The 19,583-nt window shown below is 36.5% G+C and overlaps 2 protein-coding genes and 1 long non-coding RNA gene across 3 annotated transcripts; 2 read left to right on the top strand and 1 right to left on the bottom strand.

Annotated features, from left to right (window-relative positions):
• The first annotated feature begins 1,115 nt into the window (after positions 1-1,115).
• Positions 1,116-1,650, top strand: LOC129423614 (uncharacterized). Its single transcript, XR_008637809.2, has 2 exons — positions 1,116-1,199; positions 1,372-1,650. It is a non-coding gene; the product is annotated as an uncharacterized lncRNA (long non-coding RNA).
• On the bottom strand, positions 1,188-4,943 carry mettl27 (methyltransferase like 27). The gene is made up of 6 exons (XM_055179939.2): positions 4,738-4,943; positions 3,722-3,840; positions 3,127-3,255; positions 2,885-3,020; positions 2,140-2,232; positions 1,188-1,556 (listed from the first exon to the last, which is right to left on the bottom strand). Exons 2-6 carry the CDS (start codon positions 3,836-3,838, stop codon positions 1,348-1,350), a joined length of 684 nt encoding a protein of 227 aa, XP_055035914.2. The 5' UTR covers positions 3,839-3,840; positions 4,738-4,943; the 3' UTR covers positions 1,188-1,347.
• Positions 4,011-17,994, top strand: nf2b (NF2, moesin-ezrin-radixin like (MERLIN) tumor suppressor b). Its single transcript, XM_073871247.1, has 17 exons — positions 4,011-4,281; positions 4,944-5,050; positions 5,141-5,266; positions 5,352-5,474; positions 9,534-9,617; positions 9,707-9,775; positions 9,862-9,944; positions 10,021-10,096; positions 10,283-10,420; positions 11,258-11,332; positions 11,425-11,538; positions 11,773-11,895; positions 12,106-12,323; positions 13,754-13,856; positions 13,949-14,088; positions 15,107-15,257; positions 15,367-17,994. Exons 2-17 carry the CDS (start codon positions 4,961-4,963, stop codon positions 15,412-15,414), a joined length of 1,761 nt encoding a protein of 586 aa, XP_073727348.1. The 5' UTR covers positions 4,011-4,281; positions 4,944-4,960; the 3' UTR covers positions 15,415-17,994.
• Positions 17,995-19,583: the final 1,589 nt, after the last annotated feature.

Raw genomic sequence — 19,583 nt, 5'->3', positions numbered from 1 at the left:
ATGTCCTAAATATGTGTATATTTACCCTAAATAATGTTCATTTGTTAAAGTTTTCCCTCACCTTATGTCTTGTGAATACTATAGGGCTGCTAGCGTAGTTGTCATTTGTAAAGTGAGAGATTTAAGGTGTCTTTTACAAACATATGGAAATATGTCAGTTTTATTCAAATTCCTTATGCTATGAACACTTGAATGGACAGATTTCTGGTTAAATCGTCTTATAAAAGCACTGCTATAATCTTACATGTATCTCTTTCAGAGGTATATGCTGGACAATGGTTTAGTTGTAAATCCCTTTATTTTGAGGGAGGGGAGGAACAATCTCCTCATTGTTAGTCTTTCTTCTATGTCAGCTTGAGCTCGGCACGAAACAACAGATTCAGACCAAACCGGTTTTACAGAGAGTATCGCCTCATGAAAGCATTTGCATTTGGTTAGGGCACAGAGCATTTGAAAAAAAACTGGGTTTTAGTATGCGGTGGAGGGGGGGATCATATTTGTATCTGCATTGTCATTTTTGCTAATAACATGTAAAATCTTCTTCCTGAATCACTTTTTTACAAGTAAAAAAAATATTTTTAAAATGTTATTGATTTACAGACCTGCATGTATTACATATGCATTACCTTGTGTGTTTATGTGTACACATAGACAACTTTATTTATTCAAAACAAAAAAACTCTTATACAGGAGAAATTCTTACAACATTCTTATCAGTTTGCTCATATCACATGCTGAAAAGTCTAAGCAAAACATTAGGCTTGTTCGACTTCATGCGGCGCCCCAAGAATCGACAGCCGGATGACGTCAAAGTTCCGCGAGAGCGATTTAAAAGCAAACTCCTCCGTATTATTTCGCGAATCGCTCTCGCGGTACTTTGACGTCATCCAGCTGCTGGTCCTGCGGCGCCGCATGAAGTCGAACAAGTGTCAGTTATTTATGTCACATGAGACCTCTGGAAGTTTCTGAAGTTTTCACTGGCCGGACTCGGAGTATCGAGGAGTGGCCAACAAAAGGTTAGATGTAACTGGGGGATGGTGGATTTGTAACCACACACTACACACACACCTCATAAAACCTTTGATGTACAGTAGGTTTCTTACCCTCCTTGTGGTCTTTCAGGTGACAATACAGTGACAATGCAGTGTCAGGTGAACAATTGAAATGAATCATGTTTTGACTTACAGTTCAACTGCCAGGTGATTCTTATTTTTATGACGACTAATTATATTATTTTTCCACAATAATACCACCACCTGCTGGTGGATTATATTCATTGTATCTATTGGTCCATTCACAACTTTGACTGTGTTATCAGTTATACGTCACTGGGTTTCCTTTGTATTTTCATGGAATACTTTTTTGATATAGATAAATGGCGCCTGGAATGTACCCGTCGTCTTCCTGTGAAACTGCCTTTTCCCACTCCTCCACCTCAACAACAGTCACACAGCTCCATTTCTTTTCCTCCTCAAGTGATCGATTAATTTGCTCCAGCTCAGCCTTGTAATCTTGGTTATCTGCGTTCCCTCTGGTAGTCATGCACACATAGCCACCTGTTACACAAAATTATTTGATTTATAGATGACTGGGAATGTCATGTAACTTAACTGGTTAAAGTCGCAATAAAATCGAAATGAAAACCTGTAATTCGTTTTGGAATATTGTGTTGTTGTTATTTTTACAAATGACTTATCTGTGAGCTTCACTACTTTAAAAAAATCATGTGCCCTCAAAATCAATGTTGGTTAGTAGACACGCTCCTTATTGCTGATGGGCTACAAGTGTGTTTTGGTACTCGGTCCGACTTCCTTTTCCAAAGTGTTTTTCAAAAATCATGCACCCCGCCTTTAATAACATGCTGTCCCAATTAAAGTGTACTGTATATTGTAAATACAATGCAAATTACATAAATAAATTCACCAAATGCATAAACAGAAACAAAACCGTAGTTTCAAAAATGAAAACATAAAATCATTTTCAAATAATAGTTTGGAAACTGAATTAAAACATCGGAAAAACATTAACATTAGACTTGCATGCATGTACTTCACAATAACTCTGTTAATACTGTAGTACAGGGAATACACATACTAATAAAAACAATTTATGCTTGTTATATAAATAATAAAATCTTACCTGGTTTTGCAGCTTCCCACAGCTCTCTGATGATTGTCAATGGCACCTGTCCAACGCTCAGAGCTCCAACAATTATAACAATATCATATGTTGCTATGATAAAAAAAGATAATCATGTCAAAGATGCTACACTGCTATACATACAAAAAGACCTAGAAATAAAAAGGCATGATTTAGGCTACTTGTTAAAACATATTAATTCTTAATGCATACCATATTTCTAATTTCTCATAAAGAAATACATTTAGTTATGAATCCTACCCACCACTAACTTTTGTCATTTGCACATTCTTATAAAAGCTGGGTTGTATCAACCCATGGTAAAGTACATTTTTGACATTTTCTAGGGGAATTTAAACCTACGGTTGGGTTTGTTAATTTTTTACTCAACCATTATTTTTTTAAAAGTGCACATTTCTAATAATGCTAGGAAGATGGGTTCCCCCTGCTGGAGCCTTTAAGACATTACAACATAATTTTCTTTAATATGCATTGTTACAGAATATGTGCTGTGCAAATAAAAATGCCCTGTGAAACTCAGTTGCAAAATACATTGCTGTGGTTTGTAGCTCAGTGATATGTTTATACTAGAGCAAATTGTTAATCTATTAAATGTTTTTGTTTGCAACAGTAATGCAATGTTTATAAATTACCTTGTTTATATTTTTTTCCAGAAAATATTTTCAAATAAAAAAATGATTATTGTTGACTGGCAGCCAACTCTTTAGTGTGGACGGCTCATTACCAGCTTCAGCGGGAATGGGATCTTGACCAAGCAGGCAGTGTGTAAGCTGCTGATAGAGTCCTGTTTTCTTGGCCAGCTCTAGCATCCCCAAACTTCCATCCACTCCAACAAAGTGATGAAATCCCATTTTCTTTAACTACCTCAACCAAATAGGGTTTAGAAATAAAGTAACATTAATCTTTCTATTAGCAGATCTATTACATTCTCTTTTTTGCCCAGAATTCAAATAAAGCAATGCATACATGTGAAGAGACCAGGCCTGTCCCACAGGCTACATCCAAGACTGTGATCTTCTCTCTGTCACCTCTGCAAAAGGAGTTGACACACTCAGCTGCTAAAAGAGGGGCACGATAATCCAGTAGTGCCACATCCTGTAAAATAATACATTATTCTAGAGCTTGTTATAAAATAATCAGACAATAAGAAATATGTTGATTTAGGTGTTTTAGTTTATTTTAAAGGCGGGGTGCATGATCTCTGAAAGCCAATGTTGATATTTGAAATCACCTTAACAAACACGCCCTTACATCAATAGAATCCGGACCTTCTTTTGATAGACCCGCCCCACACATACACAGCCCAGGCAACAGTGTATGTTAGTAGACACTGCTCCTAACTGCTGATTGGCTACAAGTGTGTTTTGGTACTCGTCCTGACTCACTTTTCCAAAGTGTTTATCAAAAATCATGCACACCACCTTTAATGCTTGCTTGATTCATCTTAAGGGCTCATTGAAAGCTCCCCTAATGGGCTCCAGAACCACTACAGTAAAAGCAAAAATGATAGTTTTGTAAAAGTACACTGAGAGAGAAGTACAACTACTTTTTTTAAATTTACCTGCTCATAGTTTTCAGCCCATTTATCATAGAAGCCAACTTTATCCTGTGCCCCTGTGTTTTTATGGGCTGACAAGATCACGTTCCTCACATCAGCAAAGGTTCGCGCATTTGCCATTCCTTTAGACAAATGATTCAATACAGGATTATGTTACTTAAGTTCTTGCAAAAAATATATTTTTAACGATTAAAAGCAAACAAACAAAAAAATACAAATTTTAATTTGAGTTGCATATAAATCACTGTAGTGTTTCATCCCACATTATTCCTTTCATTCGAACGTTACTCCTTCCTGCCAGCAGAGGGCGACAAATAATAATAACAACAAAGCGCTGCTAACTCCCTATCTAAAAAGTAAAGATAACGTCAGATTTATATGCCACAACCGTCCACCGTGTGATTTAATAAGACCATGGGCACTTTTTAAAGTTTTAAAAAGTTCCTGACTGAACTTAGCAGTGATGTCCATGTAGGAGAACGACACGAATCCGATTTGCGTTGTTGTGGTGGTTTTGCGGCGAGACTGTGTGGATCAGGCCTGCTTCAACACTTATACGTGAGGTAACGTTAACTAACTTAACTTATATTATTGTTACTATAATTCCTAGATCCTTATGTGAACAAAACGTTGGCAAATAGTGTTTTAATAGTTCGTGATTTCAACCAAAGGTAGAAGAGTAACGTTAGATGTAGCATCATGCTAATAACGTTACTCAAAAGTGTATCATATGGAGTTTATTATTTGTTTAAACACAAAACGGGTCTTTATTATTTTACATTGCATTTTAAGAGAATTATATACATATATAAAACATACGTAAGCTTTTTATTTATATAAGGTTTGTTTGAAATATACGTTTTTGTGATTTCGTATTGTTGTAGCTTTGTAGAGTGTTGTAAATCTTATCTATGCCCCGTGACTTATACTGGTCTATAGGAATCATAATATAGTTTGTTAAAGTAACAGATGCGATAACAGCAGTAAAATACTAACTTATCTAGTATGCATTGTCTTACCTGTGGTCGTGTGAAGCCATACAGTTTCAATCTGCAATGCGAGAGCAGATGTACAGAGACATCGGTATGACTTCAATAGTCAATTCACTTTCGGTTTATTCAGTTAGATTTTACTTATTTCCTATTAATTGTTTACATTTTGTATTTATTTGTTCCTAGTCCTAACTGAATAAAAGCTTCTCACAAACTGGGTTGTTTTCACTTAGGTGCTACAGAAGTGAAGATGTCGATATTGGGTCTTAAAAAGAAACAGCCAAAGACTTTTAAAGTCAAAGTGATCACCATGGATGCTGAAATGGAGTTCAGCTGTGAGGTAAACATAAATGTGCCTGCGTGTATTTTTCTGTCCCTTGTCCTGTATTGGCATGATTTCATGTTTATCTGTCTGTGTCCTATTTCATAGGTGAAATGGAAAGGGAAAGATCTGTTTGACCTGGTGTGTCGGACCATTGGACTGAGGGAAACCTGGTTCTTCGGTCTCAGATATATCGTAAAAGACACCTATGCCTGGCTGAAGCCTGATAAACGGGTGAGATTGAGGTGACGGTTCAGTGCTGCTAATACAGATTAACACACAGATACTGACACATCTCTTGGGTTTTATATCTATCCAGGTTCTGGATCAAGAAGTTCCAAAGGATTCTCCCATAACATTTCATTTCCTCGCCAAATTCTTCCCTGAAAAAGTCGAGGATGAGCTTGTTCAGGAAATCACTCAGCATCTCTTCTTTTTACAAGTATGTGGGAGTTGTTCTGGTGCATTAACAATTATGCATTTGACTGACACTTTTACCCAGAGCGACTTACAGTCAAAGATTAGTGAAATAACAAGATTAGGCACTGCTATTACTGTGAATGGGGCAAAATTCAACACTCAGTATGGCTGCTCTGGCGATGAAAGTCTTGAAATTGCATACTGTGACAGTAGGTACTGAATTAGATGAAAAACCTACTCATCGACCGTTAAAACAGTAGGAACTATTTAGTATGATTTTGGATAGTATGAATGAATTCGGATGTACTACAGGTGCTATGTTGATTTATTACGTGACATACGTCGTCATAATAACAGCTTAGTCGTAACTGGAATGACCTTAAACTGGCGCAATTAAACCACAAGGGACAACTGTTATATATATGAAGAGTTTGGTTCCAAAACGCAATAAATCCATTTTGACAAATTTTGGTAAAAACGTGTTTTTTATACCAAGAAAGTGACAAGATGAAAACCACTATTTTCTGTTACAAACTTTCACATAGCATCTTTAGGTTATAAAAACATACAAAATTCAAATCCATAACTTGATTTTCAAAGATTTATTATAAAAACGGATTATTTTTTCCACAAAATGCAATAAATCCATGACAAGTTTTTATTCAAAATGCTATAAATCTATTGAATCAATAGCCTATATAAATGTGCATTCATCTTTGCCATGTTATATTCATTTAGTTGACTAGTTGTACACACTAATTAAAAATATAAACATTAATGTCATTAATCAAAACACTTACTTTGTCATATTAAGAACACTCTCATTGCTGCGGTTACTTGACGTCGTCGCTTAACGTTTTTCACAGCGATCAGCTGTAAAATGTTTTGGTCCTGCTCGATTTTCGTTGATTTTAAATAAAATTATGGAAAGTTTTTCATAAGATCCTCTGGGGTCAATGTGTTATCATGACAGAAACTTGATGCTTTCAGCCCGGGCAAACAAGCACCCGTCTCCCGAGTGCCTCTTGCGTAAATTATTAGATGTTGATGGCTTACGTTTCTCTCCCGTCACAAAAAAACCATCACAGGTTTATCAATGCTATTAAAGTATTATTTGTTTTTTGTTTATGTGTTGATCACGAAGTACAAAGTAGATGATGAAAACTAGGACTCTGTGTACTCAACGCTGTAATCTGTGGAGCGGATTTATGGCATTCTGTAGAAAAGGAGGAGTGGCGTTTATTGCATTTTGGGAAAAAAGTGAGAAAAGATGACAGAATAACATGGCGTATATTGGATTTTGCGTAAAATTAAGAATTTACTTTTTAATACTGACCTGATATAATACTGATTCTGGCAGTAACTAATTTTTTTCAAAAATGGCATTTATTGCGTTTTGGAACCAAACTCTTCATATGTATTTACATTTGCATTTGAAAAGAGCCATGTTACTGCTTTTGGACATTTTTGAATGAAACAATGCATCTTCTTGTGGTAAACCGTCCATCAAATGAACACTTTGGGATCTTGCCGAAAGAAGTAGGTTATCCGGTTACTTTTCGCTACTGTATTTGGAATACTATGAATTCGGACATACTACTCGCCTCGCATACTGTTTTTTAGGGATGGGACTATAAATGCGTACACACTGATAATACCCGTCTGATATCGATTCTGAGTCGCACAGCCGATATTATGCAAAGCTTTTTCATGTGCTATGGCTTATCAATCTGAAATCACTGTTAGTTTGAGTCGTTTATAACATGCATTTGAAAAAGCAACACTCGTTAAACATAGTCATTATACATATTTTTATTATCATGAAAATACCTGAAAAGGTTTGAAGAACAGCAATATAAATATATGAAGAGTTTGGATCCAAAACGCAATAAATCCATTTTGACTAATATGGGTAAAGATGTGTTTTCTATACCAAGAAGGTAACAAGATGAAAAACAATTTTTTTGTTACAAACTTTCACATAGCATCTTTAGGTTATAATAACATTAAAAATTCAAATCTATAATTTTGATTTTCAAAGATTTCTTCTGCAAAATGCTCTAAATCCATTGAATCAATATATAAATGTGCATTCATCTTTGCCATGTTATTTTCATTTAGTTGACTAGTGGTATACAATGATTAAAAAATAAACATTAATGGCATTAATCAAAGCACTTACTTTGTCATATTAAGAACACTGTCATTGCTGCTGTCATCCTTGGGATGTCGTCACTCAACTTTTTTGACAGCAATCAGCTGTAAAATGTTTTGGTCCTGGTCAATTTTCGTTGACTTCAAGTAAAATAATGGAAAGTTTTTCATAAGATCCTCTGCAGGGTCAATGTGTTAGCATGACAGAAGCTTGATGCTGTCGTGTGAGAGTAAGCAACACAACAGCCGGCATTTTTCTGTCGCCGGAGTCGCTTCAGAAAACCACCACAGGTTTATCCATATCAACAAAGGTATTATTTTGTTTTTGTTTGTTTGTTGATCACGAAGTACAATCCAAGAACACTAGGATTCTGTGTGTATTCAACGTGCCACCATTGATGTTTACAGTGCGTGGAGTGGTGCGCTGTGATTTGTTGAGCGGATTTATTGCATTCTGCAGAGAAGGAGGACTGGCTTTATCGTGTTTTGGAAAAAGAGAGAAAAGATGACAGAATAACACAGCGGATATTGGATTTTGCGTCAAATTAAGAATTTACATTTTAATACTGACCTGATACAATACTGATTTTGGCTGTAACAATTTTTTTTAAATGCCGTTTATCGCGTTTTGGAACTAAACTCTTTATATGCTTAATGCTGCGTTTACACCAACCGCATTTGAGGTGTCAAAATCGCGCCTACCGCGTCTAGTTTGCCGCTTGAACAGTTTGAAGGCATTTGCTCGTCTAGAGCGAAGTAGACGCCAGAAAAAGCAAGCAGTTGAGGCGCGTCAGAGGCAAAATCCGCTTCTTGTGGGAGGGGCAAGTGCTATGCGGTTGTCTGTTTGCAAGATGACTGATGTTGATTGTGCATTTATCGAGAGAGTTACCGGTTTGTATTTGGTCCTTTTTATTCCTGTCTCTATAGAAATAAAAACTTGTGTCGTATAGCTCCGGAAGATTGCTTAAGGACAATATCAAGCGTTCCTTTATGTTGAATGAGTGACTCCGGCGGGGCTCCCGCCACAGCAGCAAGCAGGCTCCTGATTGGTTAACGCGGCGTGAAATTCCCCCAAAGTTCTAATTTTTCAACTCGGGCATCATCCGCAAATTCGCGCAAAATGTACAAAAAGCACCATTCGTGCGTACCGCGCCAGCCGCCTAATTCTTGAGGTGGAATCGCGTCTTCCTCGCCAAACGCCTCAGTCGCACCGCGAGACCTCCAGACGCCCGTCAACGCATCTTAAAATTGACTTAACATTGAAATCACTTGCGCTTCACGCCTCTACCGGTGTAAACGCAGCATATACCATTTTTTTGAGATGTGTGTGTAATGGTTCTTCTTCTGCGGCCCATATTGAGTTTTTGCACGGGAGTGCCCTCTGACTTTTGGATGTAGCAACATTTCACCATAAATCATTGAGAAGCATAGCTAGCATCATCGGCCGATTTATCGGTCCAACACTACTGCGTTTCGGACGCAGCTAAGAAAGACTTAACAAACTCTGGTGGAGGGGCTCTATACAGAGAAACATAAGGCACTTGCCAACCTGTGTGCATGCACAGTAGCTTTATCGACCTCAATAAAGATGTATTTAAGCTTAAGAATCAAAAGTAATGGTTCAGTTGAAGTCGGGTTTAGTTGTGGGTCACATATGTTGTTTAATTGTCATTGTAACATGCTAATTTAGAAATGCCTGTCTTTCCCTATTTGAGTCTTGCATGACTGAAATAATTGCATGGAGGCTTTGCAAACATGGCCCTAAATGAACTTCTTTATAGTCAGGGAATCAAAACCAAGACCTTTGCGTTGCTAAAACGATGCTCTACCACTTGAGCTACAAGTACACTTTAGCATGGTTTCGCTCATAATGATATACATTTATTCTACAATTGTTATACACTTTTCTTTCTGTCTGTTAACCTAGGTAAAAAAGCAGATATTAGATGAAGAGATATTTTGTTCTCCAGAGGCCTCTGTTCTTTTGGCATCATATGCTGTTCAAGCTAAGGTTTGTGACTGTGTTTGTGTCTATGCATTTTAATGCTATAGTGTGGATATTTAATGGAAAATTAACTATTTCTGTTCGTTTTTTTACAGTATGGAGACTATGATCCAAACTTTCACAAGCCAGGCTTTTTAGCTCAGGATGAGCTCTTGCCCAAAAGAGTAAGTCGTGGCTTCAGAATATTCATTAACTTGACCTTTACCTTGCTAATGTTTATCAATTCTATGCTTTTTATGATGATGTCCAGGTGCTGATGCTGTATCAGATGACACCAGACATGTGGGAAGAGAAGATAACTGCTTGGTATGCTGAACACAGAAACATCACCAGGTAAGGCCGAATCTTGTTTTATCCACGAAGCATCCCTAATACCGACTCCATAACAGAGATACATTTGTATTCATAGGGACGAGGCCGAGATGGAATATCTCAAAATAGCACAGGATCTGGACATGTATGGAGTTAGCTACTTTTCTATCACAGTAAGGCCCATCCTAAACTACTTGAGAAACATGACCTCCGCTCCAAAAGCATCTGCATGTGTTACTGAAAAAGTGACTTTGAAATTGCTTGGCAACATTGTTTTATGGATATTATGTTTTGTTGATTTGAAGTTGTAAATGAAATGATGTACAGATACACATATCTTCTAATCTGATACGTCACAGCAAAATAAGCGGGACACCGAGCTCCTTCTAGGGGTTGATGCTCAAGGTCTTCACATTTACAGCCCCAACAACAAACTCAGCCGTAACAAATCCTTCCCTTGGAGCGGAATCCGTAACATCTCATACAGTGAGAAAGAGGTCAGAAGAAACAATGTAATATTTAAAGGTGCATTGTGTAAATTATGAAAACAATGTTTTCAGTGCTGTAAAAATACCTTATATAATTAACCATTATGTTTTTATTACCTTAGAATGAGCTGTTTCTATCTACATAAAACAAGCAAAAAATCTGCCAATAGGGTAAGGAAAAAAGTCTTGAACATTTTTCTTAAACACTAAATTCAAGAAAATTCAAGAAAAATTTGCTTACCCCATTGGCAGATTTTTTTGCTTGTTTTATACACAAAATCACTTAAATTTGATATTTTTGGTCTAAAAACTAGACTTATTTTCTTTGGTTGTTTTGCTCATCAAGAAATAGCATCTTAATTTAAGAATTTTTTGGTATTTTTACTGAAAACAAGACAAAAATACTAACTAATTTTTTTCTTGGAAATATTTTTTTTGCAGTGACTTTTTTCATAAACACCTAATTCAAGAAAATCTTTCTTATTCCATTGGCAGGTTTTTTGCTTATTTAAGCACAAATTTGCTTAAATTTTATATTTTCTTTTCTAAAAACTAGGTCATTTTGCTCATCAAGAAAATACATCTTAATTTAAGAATTTTTAGATATTATTACAGAAAACAAGACAAAAATAATAAAACCATTTATTTGCAGTGCATGTTTGTCGTGTGGCATCTACCGTAGCTTCTCTGTTTGTTTCGAATGGAAGGGGTGGGGGGGGGACTGAGCTGTAATCACCGCTAGATGCCGTTAAAATGCTGTACAATGCACCTTTAATGTATGTAAATGCATAGATTATTATTTTAGAGCTGTTAAAGTTGTTGAAAAATATTTGTCCCTTTTTTCAGTTTACGATCAAGCCGTTGGACAAGAAAAAGGAGGTTTTTAAATTCTATTCGTCTCAGCTCAGAGTTAACAAATTGGTGAGTCGTTTTTTTAATATTCAGATATTATATAGGGTTTCTGTGAATTGTAGATTCACTATTCAGTCCGTATATCATTTGTGCCTTTTCAGATCTTGCAGCTGTGTATTGGGAATCATGATCTGTTTATGAGGAGGAGGAAGGTGGACTCCATAGAGGTGCAACAGATGAAGGCTCAGGCAAGAGAGGAGAAGGCCAGGAAAAAGGTCTGTGTTTAAAACCTACTGTACATTAGTGTAATGTTTGTTACTGTTAACCTTGTAGATTAAGGATAGATTTGTATTTTTTTACTAAGCATTTCATTCTTTAAATGTTTATTATGTTATGAACATCTATTAAAGCTAATGAACATTACACTAATGATAAACATTAAGCTAAATGTACTGATTACGGTAATTTAACAGATGGGATTTCTGCCATTGGTGTGTGTGTGTGTTAAGGTTGAACGTCAGATTCTTGCACGGGAGAAGCAGATGAGAGAGGATGCCGAACGAGCAAAAGAAGAAATGGAACGTCGTCTATTTCAAATACAGGACGAGGCTCGAATGGCCAATGAAGCTCTTGTGAGGGTTTTGAAATTTAACATTGCCAATGATATAAAAAAGTAATGTATAAAACGTCAAAGCCACAGCATTAGTATTGGTACATAAATTAAAAATGAACTCCCGGGGTATTAGAGTCCATTGTCCTTGACTCCTATTACAATTCCATTCATGATCCGAGACTCCCTGAGCTTGATCTTTTAAACTCTTTTTTATCTGTCTTCCTCTCTTCTGCGCTCAGAGGAGACGGCCGACCTTTTGGCAGAGAAAGCTCAGATCGCGGAGGAGGAAGCTAAACTGCTGGCTCACAAAGCGGCTGAGGCGGAGCAGGAGAGGCAGAGATTGGAGGTCACAGCCCTCAAAACCAAAGAGGAGAAGAGACTGATGGAGCAGAAGATGAGAGAAGCAGAACAACTGGCAGTTAAACTTGTCGAGCAGTCTGAAAGGAGGTGGGCTATTGATACAAATTAACTTGGAAGGTGCTGGAGAAGTTCAAAAGTGTGTCATTATTTTTAGGGGTGGGCCGGTCCAATACTTGGAAACGGACTAACGGGGCTGATCCAAATCCAATACTGTGCGTTACTTGTGGTTGTTAATGTCATGCTATAGAAAAGTCAGGCTATTATAAAACCACCATAACATTTTTTATACACTATTTTCAAAGTCTTCCTAATATATTGGACCACTTTATGCAATAAAACCAAATAAATATATTTAAGGTCTCAAAAACTGATGATGTGGTGCTCACAGAGTTAATGCACTGGAGTAGCGGTGAATTAAACGTGTCGTACACACACAAGATGCACAAACATGCACACAATAACCTTATTTTAAACATCTGATTAAAAAGTCTCCGTACTGCTGGATGAATGCAATACACTAGGTGCCAAGCATATACACGATTCGTGAGAAGATGCTTTAAGCACATTATCCTGCGCCCGGAGTTGCAGAAAGGATGATGATTTATACAGCTACGGACAAAATCTTGTGAAATCTTGTTGGTTAAGCGCTGTTTTCATATTAAAGGGACATTTTACTTTTTTGAAAATATGCTAATTTTTCAGCTCCCCTAGAGTTAAACATTTGATTTTTACCGTTTTGGAATCCATTCAGCTGATCTGCGCTGATCTGGTGCTAGCACTTTTAGCATACTTGGCACAATCCATTGAATCTGATTAGACCATTAGCATCGCGTTAAAAAATAACCAAAGGGTTTCAATATTTTTCCGCAATCATATTACACAAAAAAAGGGAAAATTACTAAGGGGACTATTTTCGGCTGCTGCGTAATATCATTGCGCCTCCTGCATCCATGTTACGGCAGCAAAGTCCTTGATTATTACGCCAGAATAAGAGTATAGTTCCTAGACATATCTGCCTAGAAAATCACAACTTTTAATTTTTTGTCAGTCTCAGTACACATTGTAACTACAGAAGAGTCAAGTTTTAAATAGGAAAAATATAGAAACTCTTTGGTTATTTTTTTTAGGCGCAATGTTAATGGTCTAAACAGATTCAATGGATTATGCTAAGCTATGCTAAAAGTGCTATCGCCAGACCCGAAGATCAGCTGAATGGATTCCAAAACGGTAAGAATCAAATGTTTAACTCTAGAAGAGCTGGAAAATGAGCATATTTTTTAAAAATGTGGAGTGTCCCTTTATTCATACCCCCAAACCCAACATCTCGTGAGATATGGCCATAGCTGTATCCCCTCTAGCCAAAACCAATCTAGCCTATGTTTCAAGCAATGTTATGAGAATATGGGGCTGGCTATATTGTTACTTGACCAATAGCGGACATGGAAGTGTTTGAAAACCTGTTTGGTGCTACAATGGGCATATAAATCATTCACATTACCTTTAATTCTTATCACCAGACTGAAGGAAGCTGACCACCTAAAACAGGATCTGAACGAGGCTAAAGACGCAGAGCGAAGGGCTAAACAGAAACTACTGGAAATCACGAAAACAACATACCCTGTAATGTTCCTGCAAATTTTGCACATACGATACTCATTTTATGCTGTACTTACACAGCTTTTTAAAATACTTAATTTGTGTCATGTCATTAGCTGATAGCAGCATATTCCAACCCTCCGCCACCCGCTGGGCCGGAGGTTCAGGATGCGCCTGTAGAAATGGCCAGCTCCGCCCGATTGGAATTTAAAGACTCTGATATGAAGAGGCTTTCTATGGAGATTGAGAGAGAAAGGTATGTCAATGGCTGTCAGAAGATATCTGGGTGATTCTCACGAAAACTTGGTTTTAAAAATGTCAAGCATGAAAATGTAAAAATTGTTTAAATTTACTTTTTTCCCCACCAGACATTGAAAAACAAAGTCTGGAGTAAATGGGAACATTAATTTAAAAACTTTTACTTATCATTTAACACTTTTTGTAACATAATTTAAAAAATGAGTCCTAAAAAATCTCATTACCGTAACAGTCAGAAAACATCAACACTGACATATTTTCAAAATGACATGACAAACCTGAAAGAACATAATTTGGAGATTCTCCACATGCATTTAAAATCAAAGTATTATGCTTCTATTAATTAAATTAACATTTAATAAGCATCTGTTGCGGTAATGATAATCAAAATGTCGTGTAAGCATTCTGATAAGACAATATTTCAAATTAACTGTAAAAAAATGATCTTACCTGGTAGCCATCTTGAAGTAACTGGTCCATGTGCTTGGTCACTCAAAATCAAACTTTTTTAAAATTCTGAATGTGTGCTTAAACTGTTCTCAAAAAGTGTTGCGGAGAATGAGAACATCAGGCATGGAGACACCATTTTCCTAATTTTTCTTCATTATTATTATACATGAATATTCAGTAAATATTTTTTCTGTCATCTAAAGTAGTCTAGCAAAACATCCATTTATTTTTTTTTCTTAATATTTTTGTGTAAATTTGATTAAATTACAACATAACGCATGTTCAAACACAGCCGTACACATTGCGGTAATGAGAATTTCTGCAGAAAATGAGATCAAATTTCCAATTATAAATTCTTATGTTGAAATCACACATTGTGCAAGGTAGAACACAGTATTGTGTTAATTCTGATGCTTTTTAATGTTACTATATTACACATTTTAAAGCTAAAATCATTAGTGCCGTGGTGTTTCAATGGTTTCATGAGAATCACCCATCTAAAGATTTCTTAAAAAAGCAAAACTAAATATACATTGTCTTTGTGTGTGCGTGTTTGTTTGTTTTAGGCTAGAGTACATGGAGAAGAGCAAACATCTTCAAGACCAGCTAAAAGAACTGAAATCTGAGATTGAATCCCTAAAGTTGGAGGAGCAGCAGCAAGCTGGACTCTACAGCCTCAGGAGTTACGCTGAACCTCCTTATATTCCCCACAGCAATGTAAGAAACACTCAACCATGCTGCATACTCTTGTTGTACCTTTTCTGTTTTCAAAGTTTGCAAGCTTATTCCTTTTAAATGCTTTTATCGATGAATTAATCTGTTACAGAGGAATTCTGCTTACATGGCTCAGATGGCCTTCTATGAGGAAGTCTGAAAGAAGAATTCATATGGAGCAGACGGTCTAAAGAAACAACTGTTTGCAGCTATCACTGATGCATGCATGTACACTAAAAGTGCAAGCACAACCTCAAATACTGTGCCTTTAAAAAATAATATATTTGATACTATATTTCACATTTTTATGTGTTAACATTTCAGGTTTGGTTGTGTGTACACAAGTCGTGTTTTACCAATACCACCAACAATTTGGCAGGTAAAAACTATTAGTTTGTGATTTTGTTCTGGGAGTGCATATTAATGCAGATGCAGAAGACAAGGGATATTTTTGATGCATTAAGTAGTGCCTTGATAATGATCAAATTAAGTTTGCATGCCTAATGTGATTGTGTTAAAGTGGTTACCGCACTGGAAACACTAAAGCTTTCAAATTCCTTCTAATTTTAAGGTGCTTGAACAACTTAAAGCGATAGTTTACTTAAATTACTTACCCTTATGTTGTTTTAAACCTCTATCTTGAACAAAAAAGAAGATACTCAAAAAATTATGGTAACTGCACAGTTGACGGTACCCATTGACTTCCATAGTAAGAAGACAATGGGTTTCGTCAAATGTGTGCTTACCATCATTTATCAAAACATCTTCGTGGTCAACAGAATGAAAGAATAGCATACATGTTTAGAACAATTTTAGCGTAAATGACGACACAATTTTCATTTTTGGGTGAACTATCACTTTAAAGGGACACTCCACTTTTTAAAAAAAATATTCTAATTTTCCAGCTCCCCTAGAGTTAAACATTTGATTCTTTCCTTTTTGGAATCCATTCAGCTGATCTCCGGGTTTGGCGCTGGCACTTTTGGCATGGCTTGGCATAGTCCATTGAGTCTGATTGCACCATTGGCATCGCGCTAAAAAAAATAACCAAAGTGTTTGGATATTTTTCCTATTTGAAACTTGGCTCCTCTGTAGTTACATCGTGGACTTTGCTGCTGTGGCATGTCTGCGGGGGGCGCGGTGAGGTTGCGCAGCAGCCGAAAATAGTCCCCTTAGTAACTTTCAATAGCAGGGGACTGTTTTCGGGCAGTGCGTGGTATCACTGCGCCTGCTGCAGCCATGTTGCAGCTGCAAAGTCCTTGATTATTACGCCAGAATGAGAGTATAGTTCCTAGCCATATCTGCCTAGAGAATCGCAACTTTTAATTTTCTTTCGGTCTTAGTACACGAAGTAACTACAGAGGAGTCAAGTTTTAAATAGGAAAAATATTGAAACTCTTATTTTTTGGCGCAATGCTAATGGTCTGGTCGGATTCGGTGGATTGTGCTGAGCTATGTTGAAGGTGCTGGCGCCGGACCCGGAGATCGGCTCAATCAGCTAAATCAAATGTTTAACTCTAGGGGAGCTGGAAAAAAGTATATGTGTCCCTTTAACTAGATCCTGTTAACTGGGTCCCACACGTAGAAATGCACCAAACTGTTTTAACCAAGATTTCAGTAAATGTCTATAAATATTAAGTATTTGCATGTTTTGGACTTAGGAATGTATACTTGCATTGATTTGTTTTATCCTGTTATGATTTAATATGTAGGTGATTGATATTCTCCAATACACTTTAGTGCCTTTTGGATAAGCTTGCACTAGTTTTATCACACTATGGGTCCTCTTCTGCTGGTGATGTATCACACCTGACAAGAGTGCCAGCCGTAACTTTTCTGTCTTATGCAACAGAGGTGGATTGATAGCCTCTCTTTTTATACGTGTTGTTATTTATCCATTTTGGCTGACTGTTTTGGATTTTTTTTCATATTTTTTTTACAGTGTTTAATGTTATACAGAAGTGCTTTTATTGATTTTTCGACAGATTTTGTTACTGAAAGCTGACGCTTGGGCTTATTTTTGGACGTTTATGAGCTGTATTGACATTTCAGTACACTACACTACAAAGAGTAGTAAACAACTAAATAACTGAAGTATTGAACATTTCAAACCTTTGTTTCTTCATTTGGCCCTTAAAGGAAAGAAAAACTCAAAACGTCTAACCTTATTTTAACACCTCACTTCTAAAAAGTAAAAAAAATTACTTTGTTTTAAATTGTTTGCCAAGTAGACTTCTGCACTCATTATCTGACTGTTCTACAAATGGTTTTGTGTTAGAAGTTGGTGAAATGTTAAAATGAGACAAATGTGTGTTCACGTCTAAAGAGATTTATTGCAAAGTCTTATTAGGTGTAGTTAGAAACATTCCTGTGTTATCACCAGCATGGCTATTTGTACACTAGCTTAAGATGTCTTAAGTCAAACTAACTTCACGAGGCACATGTTCATGTTTTAATGAATGCCACAACCATCTGTGACTCTCTGCCCAGTGTTGTTTTTACTCAACTGCATCACAGTTTCTTTGTGAAGTATGAATTCAGTAACCGTGAGCATCTGCACGGGTGGCTTTCAGTTTTAGCTTCTATTAGAGCACTGTATTACTGCCTTTTGTGATTTGTGTCATGGATACAGATGGTCAGTATCAGGCACAGATGGTTCATATGCAAGTGGGTAACATAAAGCAACCTCAAATGTGCAGTGAATTCTAAACCAATACATAAATAAAATGCAAAGATGACATTTTGTGGTGTTGTGCATTGTGTGAAGAGCACCTATTTCATTGCTAAAAAATGTTATTTTGTGTATTTCATATAATACAATGTGTTCGCATGGTTTATGGTTAAAAACACATTATTTTCCACATATCGTACATTTTGTAGCTCCAGTCGTCACTTTCTTCCTGAAACGCATGGATTTAAAAAGCTCTGTGTCAGCTCTGATTGGCCAGCTAATCGGTACGTTGTGATTGGCCTGAATACCTCTGACGTCAGCCAGAAATGTGACGCTCCTTACCATGTTTGAAAGATTTGGTAACAGGAGTTAACTTACAGGCTGCGAGTCCAATTGGAGGAATTATGATAATGTCGGTCTTGTCTACATCACCAATCCCAGGAAGTAAACTGTTGCCTACAATTCGTGTGTTTGTTATAGTCCAAGAAAAAAGATTTACGTTGAAGATGATAACTTGTGTCATTGATTACTTTAAGGTTTGTACCTTTTGCATATCGTTAACATGTACTAATACACACTTACCAACAAAGGAAATTTAAAAACGTAAATCGGACAATAGGTGCTCTTTAAGACGAAAGAAGATTTTTTTTTAGGTCAGACCATTTATTCCCATTTCTTCTGGTTACTTCTACTCCTGAACTACCTGTTTCACCTCATGACATCCAGTTCGTCCCCATCTTCTAGTACGAAGTCACAAGGGAATACAAATGGGATTGTGTGGAAAGAATCAGTTCCACTGACTTCCTAAAGATGGCGCGGTACCCTAGTTTATGATAAATGTCTCTTATATAATGTCTACAGACAATTTCACACTTCACTGAGCATGTGAATTGAAAATGAGCCTCTTTCATGAGATTCTTTTTTGTAGAAAATAAATAAATTACGAGTATAATGGACAAGGAACTGGATTATTCTGTGGATTTGGTGGTAAAGAATCTTAATGCAAAAAGTAGCTTCTAGTGACGCAATTCTAAGAAAATTCTTAGAAATGTGGGCGTTTACTCTTAAAATTAAAGAAAAATCCTAGTAAAGAAAAAAGTAATTCAGAAAGCATCTTAACCCTTAAAAGAGGTCTTAAGGTCAAAATTGTTTGGAGCACGGATGAGAACTTTTAAGAGGCTTAAGAGTTTTTTTTTAGCAACCGGGAAAGTGGACAGAACAGGAAGATGGAGACAAAAAATGTTGCACACAATGCATGACAGTAAGTTAATAACATGCAACACATTAGATCGTGCAGGAATCATGTTTGTGGCTGATCTTATTAGAGAAATAATTATATAATATAGCGCCAGAAATAAAAGTAATCACTACATTAACTACAGTAACAGATTCTGTAACTAAAACATGCAACTATGCAGCAGAGATGATTTAGGTCTGTTACAGACGTCTATAAAACAAAGTAATCACAAAAACATAAATATATAAAAATATTATAGGTAAAAGTATACCTGCAATTTCAAATTGATGGCTAATAATAGATCCTATTATTACTCATTTTCTTCCTTCTTGGACAACCACAGTCTTCAAAAAATAGTGTCACGCGTAGCAACGGGGTCAACCACACCTCCTCACTAAGATAGGATTTCCATCCATTCCTT

The sequence above is a fragment of the Misgurnus anguillicaudatus genome, chromosome 9 (assembly GCF_027580225.2).
Source record: "Misgurnus anguillicaudatus chromosome 9, ASM2758022v2, whole genome shotgun sequence".
Lineage (NCBI taxonomy): Eukaryota > Metazoa > Chordata > Actinopteri > Cypriniformes > Cobitidae > Misgurnus > Misgurnus anguillicaudatus.
The sequence above is the reverse complement of the archived record's forward strand: the minus strand, read 5'-3'. Positions and strand labels throughout refer to the sequence as shown.